Below are 22,842 nucleotides of genomic sequence, written 5' to 3'. Positions count from 1 at the left end.
AGGTAGCGGAAGTGTTCTCCTGACCCAGCCGTTCTCAATCGTAGGTCTGGGTACAAGGTAGAATGTTTGAGAGAGTTCCAGCACAATGTGAGGCTGAACACACTCAAACAAAGTCGACTTGTGAGAAGGAACGAACTTTATTGAATTGTATCGCCCTAGCTACAGGGTGCCGGAACTGAGGGTTCTTGCTCTCAGTTCCAGTATATGTAGGGTGTGCAGTGGGCAGTCCTGAAGGGTGGCGGGAACGAGGGTTGTTGGGGAAAACGAACTGAAACTTACTGGGAGTTACAAGAAGTGTAACCTGGTCCTGACATCCTGCTTCTGGTTTGAGGGTGCATAGACTGCCTTTTAGTGCTGTCTTCTAGCTTGGTTTGTAACCGAGTCTCTTTACCTCAGGGTTTACATTGCTCTTCCTGCTTCACAAATCATTACTTTCTTGTGTCTGTCACTTTGTTGGCTTTTTCAGCCGACCTCTGGACCCTGTGCAGCAGCCAAGAACCGCAGGAGGAGGAGGGGTGTAGTGGTAGTGGTAGTTTGGATTTATATCCCCCCCTTCTCTCCTGCAGGAGACTCAAAGGGGCTTACAATCTCCTGGCCCTTCCCCCCCACAACAAACACCCTGTGCGGTGGGTGGGGCTGAGAGAGCTCCGAGAAGCTGTGACTAGCCCAAGGTCACCCAGCTGGCGTGTGTGGGAGTGCACAGGCTAATCTCAATTCCCCAGACAAGCCTCCACAGCTCAGGCGGCAGAGCTGGGAATCAAACCCGGTTCCTCCAGATTAGAATGCACCTGCTCTTAACCTCCTACGCCACTGCTGCTCCCAAAGCTTCCGTGGCAAAGTGTGGGTTCGAATCGGCATCTCGCGGATCCTAGTGCGACAGGCTGAGGTGGGTTTTCTGGGCTGTGTGGCCGTGGTCCGGAAGCTTTAGCTCCTAACTTTTTGCCTGCATCTTCAGAGCCTTGCCTTTGCCTTCCTCGGCAGAGTCTTCCTTGGTGGTCTCCCCTCCAAACATCAACCCTGCGTAGCTTCCAAGATCTGACCAGGTTGGGCTATACCACGCTGCCTGCCTCTATATCGTTCATCGTCATTATTTGCTGGCCCTTTCTCCAAGCAACTCATCAGAGTTGTGGGTCCTGTGAGCTCACCTGACTCTGGCTCTCCTGTGTTGATGCCCACTTAACGCAGAAATGGTTATCGTCTGTTTCAGAAAAAGATGTTAGTAGGGTTGTATATTCTTCCGCCACAGAACTCAACATGCTGGACCGCCTTTGTGGACGAATGCTCCTCCTGGGTCCTAGCGCCTACCTATCCTTACTTCTGCTTGAAAGTAAAAATACATTTTGACTTTTAGTTTAATTATGCAATAATATTAATATAAAATAATGGTTTTGACAAAGGCAGTGCATGAAAATAAATGATAATCCTCATATTTGTTTGGGACTATATTCCAGTGCGGAAGCATACAATTTTCTGGACCTCTGCACCTCAACTGACTAACAACTTTTTCTGAGACAGAGTATAGCTTTCTGAATAGTTGTAACAGAGCACATTCTCCTGGAAGCGGAGGACATCTTGTGGTAAGGATTATTTCCACCCTGAGGAAACCTCCCAACAGGCCTTTCCCCTCCCAGGGTACTTTGTGAGGAATATTAAAAAAGAATGGGACACCTGCAGAACATTGTCCACGAATGTTGTCCACGTACATCTTTTTTACTGCAGAGAACAGATGCTTATGCACTGCTGGATTGTCCCATTCTTTTAAAATCCTCCTTACAAAGTATTCTGGGAGGGGAAAGGCCTGTTGGGAGGTTTCCTCAGAGGGGGGGGAACAATCCTACCACACAATGATGTCCTTTCCTAGCTCTGATGGCGGATAATTTTGTTCCAGATACAGGAATTCATATTCTCTCCCATCAGCTCCTTCTGAAAGCATTGGCCAATTGGTCATGCTGGCAGGGGCTGATGGGAATTGTGTAGTCCATAACATCTGGAGTGCCAAAGGTTCGCCACCACTGCCCTATAGGGTTTTCAGAGCAAAAAGCATTTTGAGGTGGTTTGCCATGGCCTGCCTCCATGTTGCAACGCTGACATTCTTTGGAAATCTCCCATCCAAATACTGTCCAGAGTCGAGGCTGAGAGTGTGTGAATGACCCGAGGTCACCCAGCAAACTTCCATTTCTCCAGTGGGGATTTGAACCAGCGTTTCCCAGGTCCTAGTCCAACCCCTTAACCACTACACCACACTGGCTCTCATAAAGAACTCTCAGTCTTTTTGCTATGGCTAAGTCTGTAACCCTGCTTTCTCGCAACCCACAAACGTAAAAGGCGAAGTTTCAAGTTGCCAGCCCTGTAGGTAAAGCCTCTTCTTCTTCGCTCTTAGCAGAATCAGTAGCATCTTCCAAAGTGGAAAGTACGGACTTAGTGGACAAAACAGTTTCAGAAAGAGAAGACTTACAAGGTCAGTACTCGCGCTTGTTTCTTTGTAGTAGTCTCTTGAGGGGGTTAAGATGGGAAGGGAAGCTTCAAGGCTTTTATGGCTGGTTTTCAACAACTGGACGAAGTCAGTGGTTCTTAGAAAAAAGCTGAAGCAACCTTAGCTGAAATGAAGAGGCCTGTTGGGGACAATGGCATTTTACGGGTGTCATGCTAATCCCTGACCACGGGCTCATAGGAAAGGTTAGTCTTTTGGGTCTCTATTTTGCCAATACATAAAAGAAAATCTCCCTTGTTTTATCTGTCAAGAGATAATTCCCTTTAGTGCTTTGTGAAGTTTTGTCTGTTGAGGCAGTTCAGCCTCATTCCACATGCAGAATAATGCCCTTTTCAATCCACTCTTCAATGCAGCTGGGATTTCACTGTGTGGAATTGTAACATATATTCACAGCAAAGTGCCAGCAGCGGATTGAAACTGCATGCATTCTCAAGAGGTGCAGTAGGGCCTCAAATGGTGCATCCAGAATTGTTTTCTATTTCACTGCTTTTCTTGTGGTTCTGGATTGAGGGGCACGGGTAAAGAGGTGGCAGGAATCAAATTCATGCTGCTAAGCAAATGGGAACGAAGCTTCAGAGCTTAGCCAACAATGATACTTGGCTCTATCTCATTATTATCTAGAACATAAGAACATAAGAACTAGCCTGCTGGATCAGACCAGGAGTCCGTCTTAGGTCCAGAAAGACTGTTACCCAGTGGCCCAGCACCTGTGCCTTTTGGGAGCTCACAGCCATGCAGGTGAAAGCATTGGCCCGTTGCTGCTGCAGCTTCCAAAGCACCTGGTCTGCTAAGGCATTTGCAGTCTGAGATCAAGGAGGATCAAGATTGGTAGCCATATTCTACTTCTCCCTCCATAAATCTGTCCAAGCTCTTTTAAAGCTATCCAGGTTAGTGGCCATCACTCACCTCCTGCAGCAGCACAGCCCAAACACCACCTGGATCAGAAGCTTGTATTGATTAAAAAAGTCCAGAGGCATTTTTAATTTTGCCACGTGATAATTCCACATTTCTATACCCTGGTTCACGCCATCAGCTCTGGTTTTTAGAACTATCCCGTTCTCCGCATGAGAGACCAAAACTGTCCATGTTTCATGTAGCTTGGCAAAATGGTGATTATGCCAGTGTGGTATAGTGGTCAGAGTATCAGATAAGGCTCTGGAACCACCTGGGTTCAGATCCGCAGTTTTGCCGTGGAAGCTTACTGGATTGCCATTGGCCTGTTGTGCAATTTGATCCCATCTACCCACTCTAATTGAAGTTGTGGGAGGATGGAAGCAGGAACAGGAGAACCATCGGAGAACTTACTTTTGAGAACCCGCAAGGGCAAGCATTGGAATATAAATGGTACCATGTAGCAGTTTCTGATTACTAAAACAAACAGCACTCCATGTAACTGAACACGAGCATTAATCTTCTTTTCAGGGTGCTGTTCTGTGAAGAATCCATCATGATAGTGAGTGAACCTCACAGTCCCCTTGGGGTGGCTTTTTATGCAGTTCCTAAAAATGTGACGCGCCACGGACTTTGCCGGCCTGTCAGTTCATTCCACAAAATTGGTCACATTTTAGAGGTGCCTTCTGGTATATTTTTTCAAACGGTACTGAAATTCTAGGACATTCCTCTTCAGTGTTGCTCAGTGACAGCTGAGCTTCGCATGATGATAAAGACTAAAAGAACTAGTATAATCTCACCCCTTCAAACGGGACATCTTCATGTTTCGAATGTAGTGTAGGACTATGGCTTCTGTTCTTCATGATCAATATAGCCTCCTCCACTTGTATAGAACCCGCAAATACCTCCGAGCATATCTGCAGCTACAGGACTTGTTTACCGTTTTTAAGAAGATGCACAGTTACAGCTTAATATAAACTTAATACAAATCATGTACTGAAGCTTATTAGCCATCTCCATATTCTTTTCTGTCTCTCATCATGTGGGGGAACCATTCGATCATCCATTTGGGTTGGTTTTCTGATTAATAGAATTTAGTCTGCTTTCAGCAGTGGGGTACTCATGTATAAATAGGAACAAGTTGCCATGTGTCTTGTTCTAGGCTCCAAAGTTTTCCTTAACTAGTTCCAGTAAACCGTAGTAAATATTTCTTCCCATTATCTCATAGGCATCTTAAAGAAAGCAACCTGTGCCACTGCCTCGTAGGTTTGGCTGATAACTCAGTCTGTTTGTCTATTAAATCTGAATTAAAACGATCTTGTTGACATATCTGTGGCCTCCCACTGCATGTGCACAATGCTCTTCAATCCACTTCTCCCAATTGTTTGTAAGTGGTTTTATATTCCACAAAGCAACCAGCCCAGTGCATTGAAAAATGGATTTCTCGAAAGCATTATTCTGCATGTGTGGGAGGGGCCTTGGAACATTTTAGAAGTAGTTGCATATCTGGCATTGTGTGAAATCTTAGGGCACACAAAAGACCCACCCCTCGATAGGAGTATCTGGAAGGAAGGTAGTGATTTTGCAGTCTTAAGGAATTCCTTTGTCAGTCACCTGGCATACAAAGCACGCGGAGATTTTGGAGGAAGAGCAGATAGACTTCCTGTGTACCCAGACATGGAGAAAAGCATGGGGCAATGATCCCATAGGGCCTGAAAGCCTGCTCTGTCACTTGCACCACCAGCTTGCAGGTTGCACAGCACACGCCTAACTGTGGAGTGCGGGAACTCCAGAGGCTGTAGAGGGCAGGGAAGGGACTCTGAGGTGAATAACAATTGAGTGTGGTGGGGAAGCGACTCTGAGGCAGTAGCGCCGGAGTGCTGGGAAGACCTCTGTGACACTTAAGAAGTCACCTTCCCACCATGCAAAGATGAATCACAGCAACCAGCCCCATGTGCTGTTGGACATTTGCCCTGATCTTCTGGCTCACAATTGACATTGTCCAGCCATCTGCATCCTCTGGTAACGCCGTGTTACCATGGTTCGAAGCTGCGGTTCTACCTGTTGCGCTTACCAAATCCGCAGGCTGGTTTTGAACTGGCAGGCAACAAGCTGGGACCTGCCGGAATTGATTTTATGCGTCCTATCCCTTCTCCTGCGTATTTGGGGTAAAGCCAAGCTCTGTTGGTTCTACACACCCTAAAATGGCAAAGTGCCTCGAGTAGGGTACATGCTCGCCTCTAATGTGGTGAAACATGGAAGTGCCTTGCAGCGTTTGCAACAAAACCTCGCCACCGGCCCGCGAAATGGGCATCTATGGGAGGATATTTCCCGGGGTCCCCGCACTGTGGCATCCCATACCAAATGGAAATATAGAGGGACCAGAAGCGCTTTTGCCCATCAAGCTTTCCTATATTTACCGAGACCATTTTGACGAGGTGATTTTTTTCTTGAAAGCTAAACTAAGGCAACACAAGCGATCACTCATGCTGCCGCAGCATAATCATTGTGCGGCGATCGACTCCAAGCAGCCATTTTGTGCCAGCCACTTTGCTTCGCGGCCCGCCGCAGTCAGAATTCCGAATGTTCTGCAGGCTCAGAATGGTTGGGAACCCCTGCTTTGCTTTTGAAGGAGGAAGGGGATGAGACGCACCACGCTACCAAATCGAAGTTCGCTTGCCAGTTCCCTGGACGAAGTTATATGAAAACATTCCATTTTCGAAAATGCATGCCGTCATAAAGCGAACGTTCTTTTCCTCATTCTCAGTTCTATTCTCGTTGATGAAGTTGCTTTGCGCCAGAGACCTTTCGGCAAATCCCGTATTTTTGAAAGAAATGTATAAAGTTACATAATATTCATTTGTCGTGGCGGTATGGAAAGGCCGCAGATAAAATAAAATAAACAACTTTGGTCAAACCAGTTTTGCAGCGGGAAAAATTTCATTAATCTTGGCATCGGCACCTTCCTTTCCTCCGCATTCATCTTTTTTCCGTCTTCTGTTTCCAGCTGGCGTCAGAAAAAGCTTTTTTTAACAAATCAGACCGTTACCATTCCTCACTTTACCGATCCGTCCGCATCCCCCCGGGCACGCTTGCAAAATTACACCAATGCTGCCGCGGCACCTGCATTATTTTGATAATGAAACCGACTGGCATTAACATTGATTTCCTGATTAGCCGCCGGAAAAGCAAGCTTGTAGTTTTGCGAAATGATTGCAATCCCCAAAACACAGTAAAGTGCATGTTAACTGTGAAATGCTGTTCCCAAACGGTGTGCTGGGACACCTGTAAATCAGAGTATTGAGCATGCCTTAAAAATTTGAGCCGCCCAGCTGAATATGCCCGCCCACCAATGGAATTTCTAGTGGCCGGATTCTGACTGCTTCCTTGGTGGGTTATGATGTGTTTGGGCCAAGAAGAAAAGTTGGTTTTTTACACCTCGTTTTCTACCTTTAAGCAGAGTCGTGCCAGGTTCCCTTTGCCTTCCCCACACCAACAATTTGCAGAGGTAAGAGAGTGCTGAGAGAACCTGCAACCAAAGGTCACCCAGCAGGCTTCATGTGTAAGAGTGGGGAAACTGCATGTCTCCAACTTAGAGCCTACCGCTCATAACCACTATACCATGCTTGGCAGGAGAGGCAAAATCTGACCAAAACCCTGGTAGAATCTTTACCGGGACAAACCCTAGAAGAATATACTAAAAGAACCAGTTAAGGTGGGATTTCCAGAGGTCAGATTATTCATGGGCTTTCCTACCATTTCATTTCACTTCATTATTCGACTGATAACCCACCCTCCCCCGTAGGGCTCAGGGCAGCAAACAATAATATAAACAAGAAACCCCAGGGGTCATAGTCAATCCACAAAACATCAATAGGCATAACATTACGAAATAATCAGAACATCAACAAACATAAGCAATATAAGCAGCAAATAACAATAGTCATAATTCACATGGTAAAAAATATCATGCTACATCACCAAATAAAACCGCCAGTAAACCTGTGGTTATTAATAGCATGAAATGTGACGGCATAAATGTCCCGTTAATATCTGTACATGACTAAAATGCCCTTCGCATCATGCGTAGCCTCCTGCTTTCGCCCAGAGGAAATAAAGACTGTGTCTGCGGTAATAGTACAACAGTAAAACGTAGAGTCAAACTGAAAGCTAACGTGATGTCGTGGTTAACAGCAGCGGAGTCTACTCTGGAGAATCAGGTGCAACTCCCCATTCCTCCACCTGAATGAACCAGGTTTGTTTCTGCCTCCCGCCTAAAGCCCGCTGGGGCAACTTTGGGTTACCTTGCCCTCTGAGCTCCTCAACCCACTGGGAGGCGGGAAGCAATGGCAATCCACCTCCAGTGCCTTGAAAACCTAATGGGTCGCCATATCGCTTTCCAAATCCTGACAGCCTTTTCCACTACATCACCACCAACTTGTATGGTGGTTGCCTCATGATTTATCCAATGGCGTGGGCACAAACACAGCTTGTCGGCCCATCTGTGCCATCCCGAGAACATGATTGAGAGGCCCTCTGCCTGAGGTCCCGAAGCCTTGAGTCAAACTTCAGTTTGCTATGCATAGTTCAAACCGTGGATGTCTGACTTTGTTTCTCCCCTGTAAAACCAGAACTATGAACCAAAGGCCGTGTCATGACTCGTCTCCAGCTAAACCTCTCTCGTATGCTGAACGCACCCCAGTCCAGTAATGCTGATATAGCCTTACTTTGTCCCATGATTACAAAGGCAAGACATTTTGAGCGGGCTTCTAAAATACTAAACCGAAGGGACCCTGCCCCACTACATTTTTCTTGCATCCTTTTTCTTGTCATTGATGCAGATTTCCTCTATTAGCTGATGTCTTTTCACATGCTTCAGGCATCGCCTTTATTCTTAAATTATGCTGTACTAATTGACAAAAAAAGTCTTTTGCTTAACTGCCTTTCAAATTGCAATTTGCTTTGCAACTGTGTAGTTCCTTTTCCTGACTGATGTTGAACTTCTCTGCATGCTGCTCCATCCAGATGTGTGTGTATCTAACTTGTTATGATTCTTCTCCTGATGAGTCTTTCTATTCATGCTTCCATTTGCAGCTTCAGATCTTCCAACTCCATGCTGTTTCATAAAGAATGAGAGCGTCACAGACAAATTAACACAGGGGGTTGACCCGATTAGTTTCCACTTCCTGTTCTTTAAGCTTTCATTTTCTTCAAATGTGTTTGCCATTTTTGGGCAGGGTTTGTTTTTGTTTTGGAAGCAGCCAGATTCTTTTGTGTGTGTGTGGTGGCAAGGTTGTTTTTTCCTGTCACGCCTGCCCTTCCTGGAGGCGAGGAAATTGCTGGTTCTCATGCAACAAATTGGGGACTGTGATTCAAAGAGCTATGCTTGGAGGGTTACGAGATCTCTTCTTCAGTGACTGATACACCTGTTCAATCACACACATCTGAAATCTTTTCTGAAACCTTTCTCACCCATATGCAGCTTCTTGGACATCAAGTTGAGAAGGAGAGCTCTTCCTTCCATTCAGAATAATGCACTTTCAAATGTACTGCCTTCGGACTGCAACCACTGTCACACTGTGAAAGTGGATTGAATGTGCATTATTCTGTCTGTGCAGAAAAAGGGGCCTGAGCCCTACTTGGATATGCAGAACAAATTACATTGGTAGTTTATGATCCTCACCAGTGTATGAAAGATTGAGTCATCTGATTTCATATCCGGGAGCTCTGACCTTTCCTCCATCTGAGAAGCTAGATCTTCCATCAGAAAGTTAAGTTTGGGCTTTAGCGCTAAACTCCTATATGTTCATAAAAATATAATTCAGATACATTCTGAAGCCCCTTAAGAACATAAGAAGAAGAACATATAAGAGCAACCCTGATCAACAGACCAGAGTCCATCTAGTCCAGCACTCCCCTGTTACCGTGAGTGGCCCACCTGAAATGGGAGCCTGGGCACAGGATGTGAAACAATGGCTCCTCTGTTACCCTTGATGGGACCTCCACACATGTGAAGAATGAACTTTCTAATACTACAATGAGCTATTTGCTTTGGAAGTGACTATTATTTCAAATGGCAACCTGTGTCAAAGCATGGTGGGATTGAAAGTGGATTATTCTGCACAGTGAAGGGGCCCAGGAAACATTACTTGGCTTAGAAGGGGATGTGGAGAAGATGCCGAAAGGGTCCCCATCTGGGCAGGGGTAGCAGAAGGAGTCCTTCTAAACCCCTGCAACCCTTTTAGTCCATCAGTGTCTCAGCTGAGATTTCTGCTTTTAGCATGTTGAGATTATCTAATGGTGAATTTCAGACTCCAGAAAGACCATAGCCCATCGGCCGCGCCACCTGGGCCATGCTGACAGGGCCAGATGGGAATTGGGAAGGCCCATGTAACATCTGAGTGCCAAAAGGTCCGGCCACCATTCGACCGAAGATTCATTTGTCACCACGAGCAAAGATGAAACTTGCACTGAAAACGAGAAAAATGTTGCTGGCTGGAAGCGACGGTATTCTTCACAGAGCTTGGCTTATTTTACTTTCTTCTTCTTTTTGATGCGACGTGGCAGACCGACCTCGCAGGAGATGTCGTGAGTTTGGTGATTTATGAAACGCTTGTGCCCTTCTCCCATTTAATCCACCTTCAAGGCTGGCTTTTCTGTTCTTGCCCTGGGATCTCAGAAATGTCAGCTCCATCAGCGGAATGCCGCCGATTCATAGGGCATCAACCACCTGCTGGTCTCTTTGTTTTGAAAACTCCACGTCGCCATGACTGACGGTTCTTAACAGACCCACACAAGGCACTGGGGAGCCTTTGGGATTTTAACATTTCCCCAAAGCAGTTTCTGTGGCCAGTGGTCAAGTGAGCATGTCCTCACTGTGTGTATTTGTGTCTGTGTTTACTTTTATGGCAAAAGAAACTACAATGTTTGCATTAGTTGCTGTATACCCGGAAAGCCGACATCCTGGCTTATCTTGTATCACTGGCAGGCATGCATAGCTGCCAGGCTCTAAGTTTGAAAAGCATCATGTAACTGGAAGCTCCAAGTCTCAAAGTTTTAAAAAAGAACATGTAATTTGAGAGCCAGCTGCGGGTGTAGTGATTGGGCATGTGGTGGATTCTAATCTGGGAACCGGGTTTGATTCTCATTCCTCCACCTGAGTGGTAGAGGCTTATCTGGTAAACCAGATGTGTTTCCGCGACTCCTGCATTCCTGCTGGGTAATTCAAAGCCAGTCACAGTTCTCTCAGAGCTCTCTAGCCCCACCCTACCCCACAAGGTGTGGGGAGAGTGAAGGAAAGGAGCTTGTAAGCCACCTTGAGTGTCCTTACAGGAAAGAAAGGTGGGGTAACCAAACTCTTCTTCTTCTAGGTGCACGCATACCAGTGGCATTTAGGCCCCTACCTGCGCTATTTAGCCAGTTTGTGGCAGAGGCTTGATGAGTTTTATCTTCGTCTTCTGTTCTGCATTGGCTTATTAAAACATAAACGGCCCAAGGGTTTCAGTGTAAGCCCGCCCAGTGGAATTCTGGCTGCTTCCGTGCTATTTGTTAGAGATAGTTCCCGGCCTGGGTTGAATCCCAGTTGCTGGTGAAATCACCATGTTTCTGTAGATTATAGAATCCCAGAGTTGGGCGAGACTCCAAGGGCGAACAAGTCCAACCCTGTAAATGCAGGGAACACACAATCAAAGCACTAAGATTGGTGAGAAGGCTTCTGCCAAAATTGGTGGCAGGGTTTCTACAAATTTGTTGACGCTCCCCATTCTTATCAGAACGGGACTTCCCATTCTTATCAAATTCAACCCTCTACCCTTCCTAGTCAGCTGAAATGAAGTCTCCAAGGATAGTGGTGGTAGCAGATTTTGTCATAGTTTCAATCTGTGGCCCCGCTAATAGAAGTTTATTACCACCAGGGTAGCCGAAGCTTCATCAAGCCTGCACGCCAGGAGCTGGTTAACCATGTAAATATAACTTATTATACTCCAAAGATTAAGAGCGTGGGCTGTAATCTGGAATTGGATTTATTTCCATCCTAAGCTAAAGCTTCTTGCTGGGTGACTCCACAGCTACGTTCTCAGAACCTCTTAGGTCCCATGTGTCTGTTGTAGGAGAGGAAGGAAAAGGAGTTTGTGGGGTTTCACTTGGAGTCTCCCGCAGGAGAAAAGGTGGGGCAAATCCAAACTCCTCCTCTTCTACTCAGCATATATTTCTCCAAATACAGGCCATGTGGGCAAGTCAATGGTTTTGTGGTTGTTCAGGGGACACAATTGTGTTGATTCCTCCTACCATTTCAAGCCTTCCTTATTATATGTTGGGTGTTCCTCGATATAAATGGCAGAAACGGTTCACCATTCTCATTGGGTGAAACATCAGCATTGATGAGATGGTGGTCTTTGGGCCGTGGGTGGAATTCAATCCGCCTCGCGTCCAGCTGTAGTGAGGCTGCCAAGAACAGTTGCACGGCTCCCTTGGGATCCTGCAGGAGGTCGAGGGGAGAAAAGGGAGATTAATTACAGGTTGAGTGGCTTCCCCTGCTACCCTGGAAATGTGCTTGGTGGGGACAGAAGCTTCGCACACGCAGAATACTGCACTTTCAATCCTCTTTCACAATTGTTTGAAAGTGGATCTTGCTATTCTTGTGGCCAGTAAAATCCAGCTTCAAAGTGCATTGAAAGTGGATTGAAAGTTCACACTTGCATAAAAGCGGAAGGCCAGAGTAATTATAAAAAGCATTGCCCCCTCTCAATAAGCACATAGCCCAGGCATTTGACCCACATAGAAAGGGATCCAGCAGGTTCTTACAGGTTCCCAAAGAGTAGGTTACTAATTATTTGTGTGTGCTGAGAGAGGGTTACCACTGCGATTTTGCCACGCGATTTTGGCCTAGCTACGCCTCCTCTCAGCAGTAGCCAAGAGAACTTGAAGTAGTTCAGCAGGAGGTGCACCGGTGTGCGGCAGCCGCACCCGCGCGGCACTGCTCTCGCCCAGATTCGGCACAGCTGCCAGCGCTCCTGCCAGCCCCCGTGCTTCCAGGAACGCTCCTCGATCTCTGAATGCTCGCCACGCTCGTCAGGTTCCTACCAGCTCCCATTGGCTACGCCACAGTTTGAATCCCACCCACCATGGGAACCTGTTACTAAAATGGTTGGATCCCGTTCTACCGCCTAAGAGCTACCACCTCCCCAAGCAAATCCTCCGGATTTGTTCCTGCCCTTCTTGCCGGTTCCCACCGTAGTGAAACTCTCGCCAGTAAATCCTCCTGTCTCCGAAGGTGCCACCAAGTTATCATTTCTCTCTGACTCAGCAGTTAATAGTCTTTTTTGACAGTTGAGGTCGTGATATTCGCTCTTCTGTTCTGCCCCAGTATCATCTGGAATTAATCTCAGGCCCCTTCCCAAGACATGCAGAATAATGCACTTTCAATCCACTTTATGGCTGGATTTATTTCAGCGAATAGCAAAAAATCCACTCGCAAACGATTGTGAAAGTGGGATTGAAAGTGCATCATTCCTCGCATGTGAAAGAAGCTTCTCACGAAATACAGTAATGTCCTTTCACTGAACTGTACAGATACGCAAGTATAAACAAATGGCTAAAATTGCTGCCTCTTTCTTCAGATATTTTCCATAATTTATTTATCCATCTATTTATTTATCGTGATTTATGCCCCGCACCACTTCCAAGAGGACACCAGCATCTTGGCTAATTCAAAAGCAATAAAGCAGTTCAACACAATACAAAAAATATAACGCTATAAACTCTTTAAAAAACAGATTACACAAAACAGATGGCATTAAAAAAAAATCTATCTAGGGACATAAATGCATACCATCACTTTGAAGCCCTAGAAATCAGGGTTATATTTGTGTACTCAGCATTACAAGAAAACACCATACAGTGCATGATGCGAGATTTGTGTTCCCTGATTCTCAGGTTTCACAAATACACACTCATTTATCCACGCACTAAATTGTAACCTTTGACAGTGGCAGATACGCGGCTCGAAAAATAGATGTGTGGGTAATGTCAAGGAGGTATTTACAACTGATTAATATTACTAGATTTAAATGGATTTTACCACCCACATTAGTTGTAAATGGGACCAGGTTTGGGGTACATTAGGCTGGTGGTGTTATGAGAAGAATCTGAAAAGATAATAATGCCATGAAAAGTTGAAGGCAGCAGGAAGAGAGGAAGACCAATCGCGAGATGGATTGGCTCTGTAAAAGGAGCCACAAACTCTTGGTCTGGCTGGGCCTGCATTTTGGAGGATATTCATTCATAGGGTCAGCATAGGTCAAAGCACCTTAATGGCACTTCACACACACACACACACACACACACACACACACACACACACAAAACCTGGTATGGGTGCACACACACACACACACACACACACACACAAACTTACAACTAAAAGCTTAACAGAGGTGCTGGCGTCTTGCATGATTTTGTAGAGCAACCGTCATTCCAAGATATTTTATATGGGCAATTGAAGGTGTCACGCTTTCAGTTTCCCCATGGCTTTTGAAAATGCATGTTGAAACATCATTTATTTGTTTGTTATTTATAGTCAGCCTTCACTGAGATTCAAAGTGTGATTACAGGTACACAGTCAACACAGCTGCAAAGTTGGGACATCCAGTAAGCAGTGTAAAGAGATCAGAACTGCCAAAATCTGGAAACATATTTGAAGCAAAGCATAAGCAGTAATGTGACACGCAACAATGCAGAAATTACATAGTAGGCAATACAATAGCAATAGTGTGTACTGGACCCAGTAGTATAGTCCGCTGTCCTTTTCCCATTATTAAAGCATCTTTCTAAACCAGGGTCTGCAACCCAAGTGCCTCCAGGATGTTCTAGTTGTGATGGTGTTAAGGTGGTTCCAGGTAGCAGAGTCTGCTTAGACAGAGTTGAATAACAAACATTTTAGCATCTGCTAACATTCTTCTCCAGCAGTAGTGCTGGACCAGACAAACTCCTAGGTCTTTATAGGAGCGAACCTTTACACCCAGATACAGGGATTACACCCCATCAGTCCCCGCCAACATACAATTGTAGGCTGGATGGGAATTGTGTCTGTAACTTCTGGAGTTCCAAAGGTTCACCGCCATCGTCTTGTGGCTCTTAACTAAAAAATGACCTCAGTTCAGCTTAACTTTGAAAAAAATCATCATGGCCATAAGCGGGAGCTGTGGGGAGCGGACGAAAAGAATAGTTTCATGAGAGCGTTGTGGGTTTTCCTGCCAGCGGTCGCGGTTTCAGTAGCATTTTCACATGACGCTTCACCGCCAGCCAATAGATTTCACCCGCCAGCCATGCATGCAGGCTTAAAATGTCGAGAAATGCCACTGAACAGCTCAAAACCCACAGCATCCTGAGATTCCGCCGAAAGCTCGACAGTGCATCAACAAGCCTGGCGATTTCCTAGGAAAAGACCAAAGGTGTGACAAAAGAAAACTCTTACCAAAGTTCCAGGGTCAGCCAAGCCCACGAGGAAGGGAGAATTTAATGGCAAAATATACAGGATCTGAAATTGCAATACGGGACTTCAGGAGTTGTTTTGATTTGCATTTATTCCTGTGTAGGTTTTAAAAACCAAAAACGCAGCTTGGATTTCTCCCACCACAGTTTCAGCATCAGATAGTGCGAACCTTCCTCGAAGAACTCACAAGTCACTTCTGACAAACCAAAAAACAGAAAAAAATCCCGCCGCTTCATGTGCCGGAAGAAGGTTGGTCTTACTGGTATGGAATGGAGACTTGAGTCGTGCGAGAATGGAAACTGAAGTCAGATCTAATAGGGAAGTGTTTGTGGCTGCCCGCACAGCAAGACTTAGAATATTCTCAAGACGCAGAATAATGCACTTACAATTCACTTTCAGCGCACTTGCAGCTGGACGTCGTGAGGAATAGCAAAACCCACTTGCAAACACCAGGAAAGTGCATGAGTGCACATTCTGCAAAAGTGCCCCTTGGACACCCCTTCTGAATGTAGATTATGTTTTCAGTGGCCCCTTCTGCCCATGCAGATTAATGCACATTCAAACTAATTTCACAACTGTTTGAAAGCGTATTTTTGCTATTCTACAGTTCAGTCTCTGAACCAGCAGAGGATGGAGTAAAGCAGTGGTGTTAAAGACTTGGCCAGGAAGAGCAGAGTGACTTGGTTGGTGTTCATTTTGGAGGGCTTTTCTCAAAGCCACAGCTTAAAACAGTACATTTTAACAGGGGTTATCTCTTTCTCCCTGTAAGGCTCCTGTGAGCTAAGGCTGCTGAATCTGAAGGTGGGCTTAACAGGGTTAACAGAGTTCATCTCTTGTCTCTCTTGTCCTAAGAGGTGGGCTTTTGTCCTGGAGAGGTGGGGCTTTAGTTCAGTCTCTGAACCAGTCTCTGGAACCAGCAATTTTAATTTTAATTTTTTTGTTTTTTAAATTAATAAGCGACATATTTGACAGATAGCACGCCGCAGATAACTCCAGGAGGGCACCGGGACTAAAAAGCTTAATATTTAAAATATCTAAACAAATCAGATATGAAGCGCAGAAAGCCAGCAGGGGAGGGGGGCTTTCCAGTGTTTTGCACTGAGTGTCACATGTATGACCATCTCGCCACTAGACAGAAGTAGTGGGTGTGCCCTCGCTGCAATGAGCTCCTGGCACTCCGCCAAGGAACGCAGGTGCTCTCTTGAAGCCAAGGTGGCAGACCTGGAGAAGCTGAAAGAGGCAGAGGGTGACAGACGAGGCTTTCAGGACTTAACAGCCGGGTCCCACTTCCCAAGGTGACATCTCTTCAGATGTCATGGAGAATGAAGGTCTTGGGGATGGAGGGTGCTAGTCTGAGGTGGGGAAGATGTTCAGGGGATGGGATCCCTTCCCTTTAACTGGTGATCAGCTATCCTCCTGACTGAGGATACCCCTCGGGAGGTGGGGCCTTTGCAGTGGGTGATCTGCCATTAGAAATGTAGAGAGTTGGTTTGTGAGAGGCGCGGATGACCGCGATGGTGACTTGGGTTCGCCCAAAGCGGTTGGCGGATGTCACGCCTGCCTAGATAGGCTTTAGACAGTGCTGGGGTGGAGTCAGCAGTTGTGGTCCATATTGGCACCAACGACATTGGGAAATGTAGCCGGAGGTCTCTGGAAGCTAAATTTAGGCTGCTAGGAAACAGGTTGAAGTCCAGGACCTCCAAGGTGGCATTCTCCTAAATGCTACCCTGCTCCACGCCAAGAGGGCGAAGCTTAGGCAAGCCGGAGATACAGGTCTCAATGCGCGGATGAGAAGGTGGTGTAAGGCAGAGGGTTTGTGATTTGTCAGGAACTGGGGAACCTTTTGGGACAAGGCAGGCCTGTACAAACGGGACGGGCTTCATCTTAACCAAAGAGGGACAACCAGGCTGTTGGCCAACATTAAAAGGTGGCAGAACAGCTTTAACCGATCACCGGGGAAAAGCCGACAGGAGCTGAGGTGACTTTCGGACCGAATACAAAGTATCTGTATGGGGATGCAGACAGAGAGAGGGAGGTTTTTCTAACCAACCACATACAAGCCGGTGTAAACATAAAGCAATGTGCATGTGACAAGGGATAGTGTCTGCAAAAGACTTGAGGGCAAAAGCAATACAAATCCCAGGCTAAGGACAGAGACAGGGTATACAGGTGTCTCTATGCTAATAGTAGAAGCATCTCTAATCTAAAACGGGGAGCTAGAGCAGAGTCTTTGAAGGAGGACTTTGATATAGTGGCATTGGCAGAGACATGGTGGAATGAGGAGAACCAGCGGATGCTGCCACATACCAGGCTACAGAACTCTATAGCAGTGATGGCTAACCTTTTGAGAATCGAGCTCAAACTTCAAACCCAAACCCACTTTATTTATCGCAGCGCCAACACGGCAATTTGACCCTCAATACTTGCCTTCAGTTTAGAAAACGTTGGCTCCCAGGTATGCGTTACCGGAGTAAGCTTGGTGGTAGTTGTTCGGCTTTTGCTTTGAAGCAACCATGCAACGGGTGAATCACGGCCCTAGGAGGGTTTACTCCAGCGCTAAAGCCCCATTGCACCCAAGCTTTACCCTGCAGGTAAAGCGATTGCGCTTTAGTTCTTCGCAGATGGAAATCAGTGCGGGCTTTAACAGCTTTAACAGGATTCCTCACACTGCTCCCCAAAAATTAGTTCAGGTTTAATGCTAATAATCGAGCCCAGCCGCCCAGCAGCCTAGATGCTGTGTGTAGTTTATTTCCAATACGATGAACTCTGTTTGTGCGCAAGCCCACAGAGAGGGTTCTGAGTGCCACCTCTGGCACTGCGGCCATAGGTTCTCATCACTGCTCTTATAGGGAAGGAAGATAGGACAGGGCGATTGGGGTGGAGTTGCCCTTTACATCAAAGAGAGCATAGTATCACATAAAATAGACAATGCAGGGGAGTTGTCTCCCACAGAATCACTGTGGATATCAATGTGTGAGTAAAGCACAGTTTAATATTAGAATATACATTCGCCCCTGACCAAAGTTCACAAGAGGATTCTATGCATGGAAAAGAAATTAGGAGAGGCCAACAAAACAAAAAAATGTAGTGGTAATGGGTGATTTTAATCATCCCATATAACCCGAAAATGCATGTTCAGGTCATAGCAAGGAGAGAGCATTCTGGATATGCTAAATGACTGTGGCTTAGAGCAGATGGTTGTGGAACCAACCAGGGAGAGGTGATCCTAGATCTAATTCTATGTGGACCCAGGACTCCGGTGCAGGGAAGTCAGTGTTGTTGAGCCGATAGGGAATAGCCACCACAATGCTGTCAGATTCAGTATCTCAGCATGCTAACAAGTGGCAACTACTAATGTAGCTACATTCGCCAGAAAGGGAAATGATGAGGGATAGTGCGCAGGAAGCTGAAAGGGAAATCAAGAGTCAAAACTGTCCAGGATGCTTGAGGTTATTTAAAACACAGTTATAAAAGCTCAGCTGCAATGTGTTCCACAGGTTAGAAAAGGCAGCACCCAGTCCAAAAGAAAGCCACCATGGTTAACAATACGAGAGGTTGAGGAAATTATCAGAAAAAAAGAAAAATGTCTTTTAGAAAATGGAAGTCCAGTTTGACTGATGAAGGTCATGAGAGGGAACACAAATGGTGGCAAAAGAGAAGCAAGTTAGCTGTAAGGGAGGCAAAAAAAGGATTATGAGGAACGCATGGCTGCGAACATCAAGACCAGCAACAAACAGTTCTTCAAGTACATCAAAAGCAGGAAGCCGTAGCAAGGAAGCTGTAGGTCTGCTAGGATGACAAAGGAACAAAAGGGTGTGCTAAAAGATGGCAGGAGATTGCAGAGAAGCTGAATGAACTCTTTTGCATCTGGTCTTCACCCAAGAGGAGGTGGAGGAACATTCCTGCACTCTGAACCAAGCTTCTTCAGGAGGCTTAATCCGAGGAACTAGCTTAAGATAGTGGTAGACAAGGAAGAAGTTCTGGCAGCCATTGATAAAACTAAATGTTACCAAATCCTCGGCCCAGGATTGCATTCTACCCAAGAGCGTTCTTGAAGAGCTCAAGCATGAAATTAAGCTGATCTTTGATCTACTCCCCTTTAATATGCAACTTATCTCCTGAAATCTGCTCCATCCCTGAAGACTGGAAGATGGCCACCGTCACACCAATCTTTAAGACAGTGATCTAGGTGGACCTGGAAATAAGCAGGCCACCGGGGTTTGGACATCTGGTTCCTGGTAAATGTTAGTGGAGAATCTATCATTAAAGAGCATGTTCGGTAAAACATGTAGAAAAGCAAGACCAAGCTGAGAAAGAGAGTCAGCATGGCTTTTGCAGAGGCAAATCCTGTCTTACAAACTTACTGTAGAGCTCTTGGAGGTGTAAACAGGTGGCATGTGGACAGGTGAACCGTGGATACTGTCTACTTCACTTCCAAAAGCATGGACAAAGTTCCTCACCAGAGACTGCTTGAGAGAAAACTCAGCAATGAAGGAATAAGAGGGGAAGTCCTCCTATGGATTAAAACTGGTTGAGGAAACAGGAAACAAAGAGTGGGTAAAACGGGAAGTTCTCACAATGGAGAGATGTCGGGAGTGGTAGTCCCCCCAATGATCCGCTTTGGGACCAGTGCTCTTTAACCTATTCATAAAATGACCTGGAGGTAGGGTGGGTATGGGTGGGCCAAGTTTGGCAGATGATACCAAATTAAGTGTAGGTGGTGAGAACCACAAGGATTGCATGAAGAGCTCCAAGCGAATCTTGATAAATTAGGTGAGTGGCTCCAGAAATGGCAAATGCAATTCAATGTAGTGCAAAATGTAAAAGTGATGCAATATAAAGCAAAAAAAATCCAAACTCACATACACTTACAGGTCAGTGCTATCAGTCGCAGACTAGAAAGATTTGTATGCCTTAGTTGATAATAGTTCCATGGGAATGTCAACTCAATGCATGGCAGCTGTGAAAAAAAGGCAAACTCTATGCTGGGATAATAGGAAAGGAATTGAGAATAAAACTGCAAAGATTGTCATGCTCCCTTATATAAAAGCAGTGGTGCGACCGCGACTTGGAGTAATTGTGTCCAGTTCTTGGTCGCCGCGATCTCCGGCAAAAGGCGATATTGAGGAGATAGAAAAAAAGTGCAGAGAAGGGCAACAAGGATGATTGAGGGACCTGGAGCACCTTCCCTATGAGGAGAGGCTGCAGCCGCTTGGGGACTCTTTAGTTTGGAGAGGAGGCGGCTGAGGGGGGGATATGATTGAAGCCCACAAAATTATGCATGGGTAGAAAAAATGCTGACAGAGAGAAATTTTTCTCTTTCAGCCAATACTCAGAAACCAGGGGCATTCATTGAAAATGCTGGGGAAGAATTACGGACTAATAAAAGGTTTACCTCTTCACGAACGCAAGTGATTGGTGTTTGGAATATGCCACAGGAGGTGGTGATGGCCACTAAACTGGATAGCTTTAAAAGGGGCTTGGACAGATTTATGGAGGAGAAGTCGATTTATGGCTACCAATCTTGATCCTCCTTGATCTGAGATTGCAATGCCCAGACCAGGTGATCGAGCAGCAGCAGAAGAAGGCCATTGCTTTGTCCTACATGTGAGCTCCCAAAGGCACCTGGTGGGCCACCGGGCGCAGTAGCAGAGAACTGGACTAGATGGACTTTGGTCTGATCCTAGCTACTGCCTTATGTTCTTGTTCTGGTTGTTCCACGCAGTAAAAATCCAGCTTCAATGTGTGGAAGGGGCCAAAGATTGCAAGTCAGTGAAAGATTTTCGTGATGGGAGGGGCCGCACCAACAATCCCTCCCCACACACACCTCGCTAGCAAAGCCTTTTCCTCCTGTCTACCAAGAAGAATCTGGACTGTGATATCAGCAAGGGGCCATGCTTTCTGGCTGAGGGAAAGAAACAGCTGTCATAAAGAACAATATAGTCCAGGGTCCATTTTAAGTATTTATTTATTTTACCTCATCTATCATTATCTTTCTCACAGAGGCTTGAAGCAGAGTACACAAATGTAAACACAATGTGATAAGAGGAATAAAATACAACAGACCGAGAGTAATAAAACTAGGTTACAAGATAACAGGCAGGCACACCAAAAGCTGCACAGTCCGTGTTATAAACAATGAGGTATCTGTAACAGGTCAATGATGCAATTCAAGGTAAAATATATATGACTTAGATAAAATATATATGACTTAGATAAAATTTTATGACTTAGATAAAATTCCCAAAATTCCATGCTCATTTCTCCAAAAGGCTTGTTCAGGGAATTTGCTAGTCTTGCAGTGGTTTTCCAAAGAAAGACGTGTAGGGAATTTTGGGAATATTAATTGAATTAAAACACATATTTTACCTTACTTTATATCATCTCCTGTGGCTGGTATGGGCTTTCTGTTTCTCCTTTATATATGGAAATAAGTGGTATTTAAACCTTTGGCACTCCAGATGTTATGGACTACAATTCCTGGGAGAGGTGCTTCAACACATTCACACTTGTCTTTGATGGGTCTTGCAGCCAAGTTTTTGAGGTGGCGCTCACCTACCAGGCCAACTTCTGTTGTTGTTAGGATCATGCATGAGTATCATTCCAGTGGGTATTTGCGTTCATTAAGATGGTGAGGGATGGAAACGTACAAGAACTTCAATACAAGGCAGTTGTACAAGAACATACGAAATAGTTGTATGAGAACGTACAAGAACTTCAATGCAAGGTAGTTGTATGAGAACATACAAGATGGTTGTACGAGAATGTACCAGAACTTCAATACAAGATAAAGGAATGAGTATACAAGATGGTTGTACGAGAACATACAAGAACTTCAATACAAGGTAGTTGTACGAGAACATAAAAGATGATTGTATGAGAACGCCGCAGGAACTTGAAATGTGTAGTTACTGTGTTGCCTAATATGGTACCTCCTTAATACCTGCCCTCTCTTCACAGGGTTTGAATGCAGGTGCGGAAACGTGTTCTTAAGGGTACAATCGCATCGCATTCACAGCGCTTCCAGCAATTACAAAGCTGATGCGGCCAGGAAAATCAGTAAAGAGAACCTGAGTGAATGCAGGTGGAAAAGATTCCAGAAGGACGGAAACGTTCTGGCTGAATATTAAAATTTCTCGGAATCACCTGCATAAAATTGACTGAGCTTTTCCCCGCCTTCCAGAATTACCAGGAGTTGTGGATATGCATCCCCGGACCATGCATGTCATCAAAATACATAGATTTTTTTCCCCTCCTTTTTTAGAACATGAACCAAACACTTATTTTATTGCAGTTTTCTTTTCCCACAGGTGGAGACTTAAGCAGACGTCACACCCGTGCTGTTCACTGCGTGTGTCCCTTATGGGCTGTTGAGCAAACACCATTGCTATGAAAGTATTATCCTTTTTAAAGACCGTTTTCCCTTTTAAAGGAGCTGAGGCTTTTACAATGCTGACACACAGAGCTATATATCGGCAAGCGAGCTTCCCCACCTCTACCCCAGTACAGGACACGCATGCATTTAATATTCGGCCATTAACTTCCTTTTGTATAGTGTAGCTTCTCCTTCTCCGCAGCACGGTTTCCCTTTTTTTTTGATAACTCCTCATACTGCACAACTAGCAATCAGTAACTGAATGTATTTTAATCATTACGGCTGCTTGGTTTTTTGTTTTGTTTTTTTGTTTTGTTTTGTTTTCCATTAACAAAAGGTTTATACATACATTAGCATAGTAGCTTGTTTGCACCCACAACCTATTTGCGCGAAATCGCTTTGTACAAGCGCGGTGTGCACGCATGCATGCTGAGATTCTAAAGTTTTAAGGGGTCTTCCTCAAGGTAGCTTCTAAGGGGGTCTTTCTCCTCCTGTGTGTATGGGTGTGTGTGCGTGTTACAGGCGATTGTCTGCACTTCATTGCTGACTGCAGGTTTCCTGGGGATTTATGTTATTGGGTCTTTATGTACACCA

The 22,842-nt window shown here is 45.4% G+C and overlaps 1 protein-coding gene across 1 annotated transcript in view; it reads left to right on the top strand.

Moving 5' to 3' along the window:
- Window positions 1-22,003, top strand: part of ZFAND6 (zinc finger AN1-type containing 6) — a 62,341-nt gene extending 40,338 nt beyond the window's left edge. The window contains 4 exon segments of the mRNA XM_048481643.1: window positions 2,346-2,458; window positions 15,020-15,034; window positions 15,037-15,135; window positions 21,834-22,003. Of these exon segments, the coding sequence (XP_048337600.1) occupies window positions 2,346-2,458; window positions 15,020-15,034; window positions 15,037-15,135; window positions 21,834-22,003 (397 nt within the window).
- Window positions 22,004-22,842: the final 839 nt, after the last annotated feature.

Source organism: Sphaerodactylus townsendi, linkage group LG17 (assembly GCF_021028975.2).
Source record: "Sphaerodactylus townsendi isolate TG3544 linkage group LG17, MPM_Stown_v2.3, whole genome shotgun sequence".
Lineage (NCBI taxonomy): Eukaryota > Metazoa > Chordata > Lepidosauria > Squamata > Sphaerodactylidae > Sphaerodactylus > Sphaerodactylus townsendi.
The sequence above is the reverse complement of the archived record's forward strand: the minus strand, read 5'-3'. Positions and strand labels throughout refer to the sequence as shown.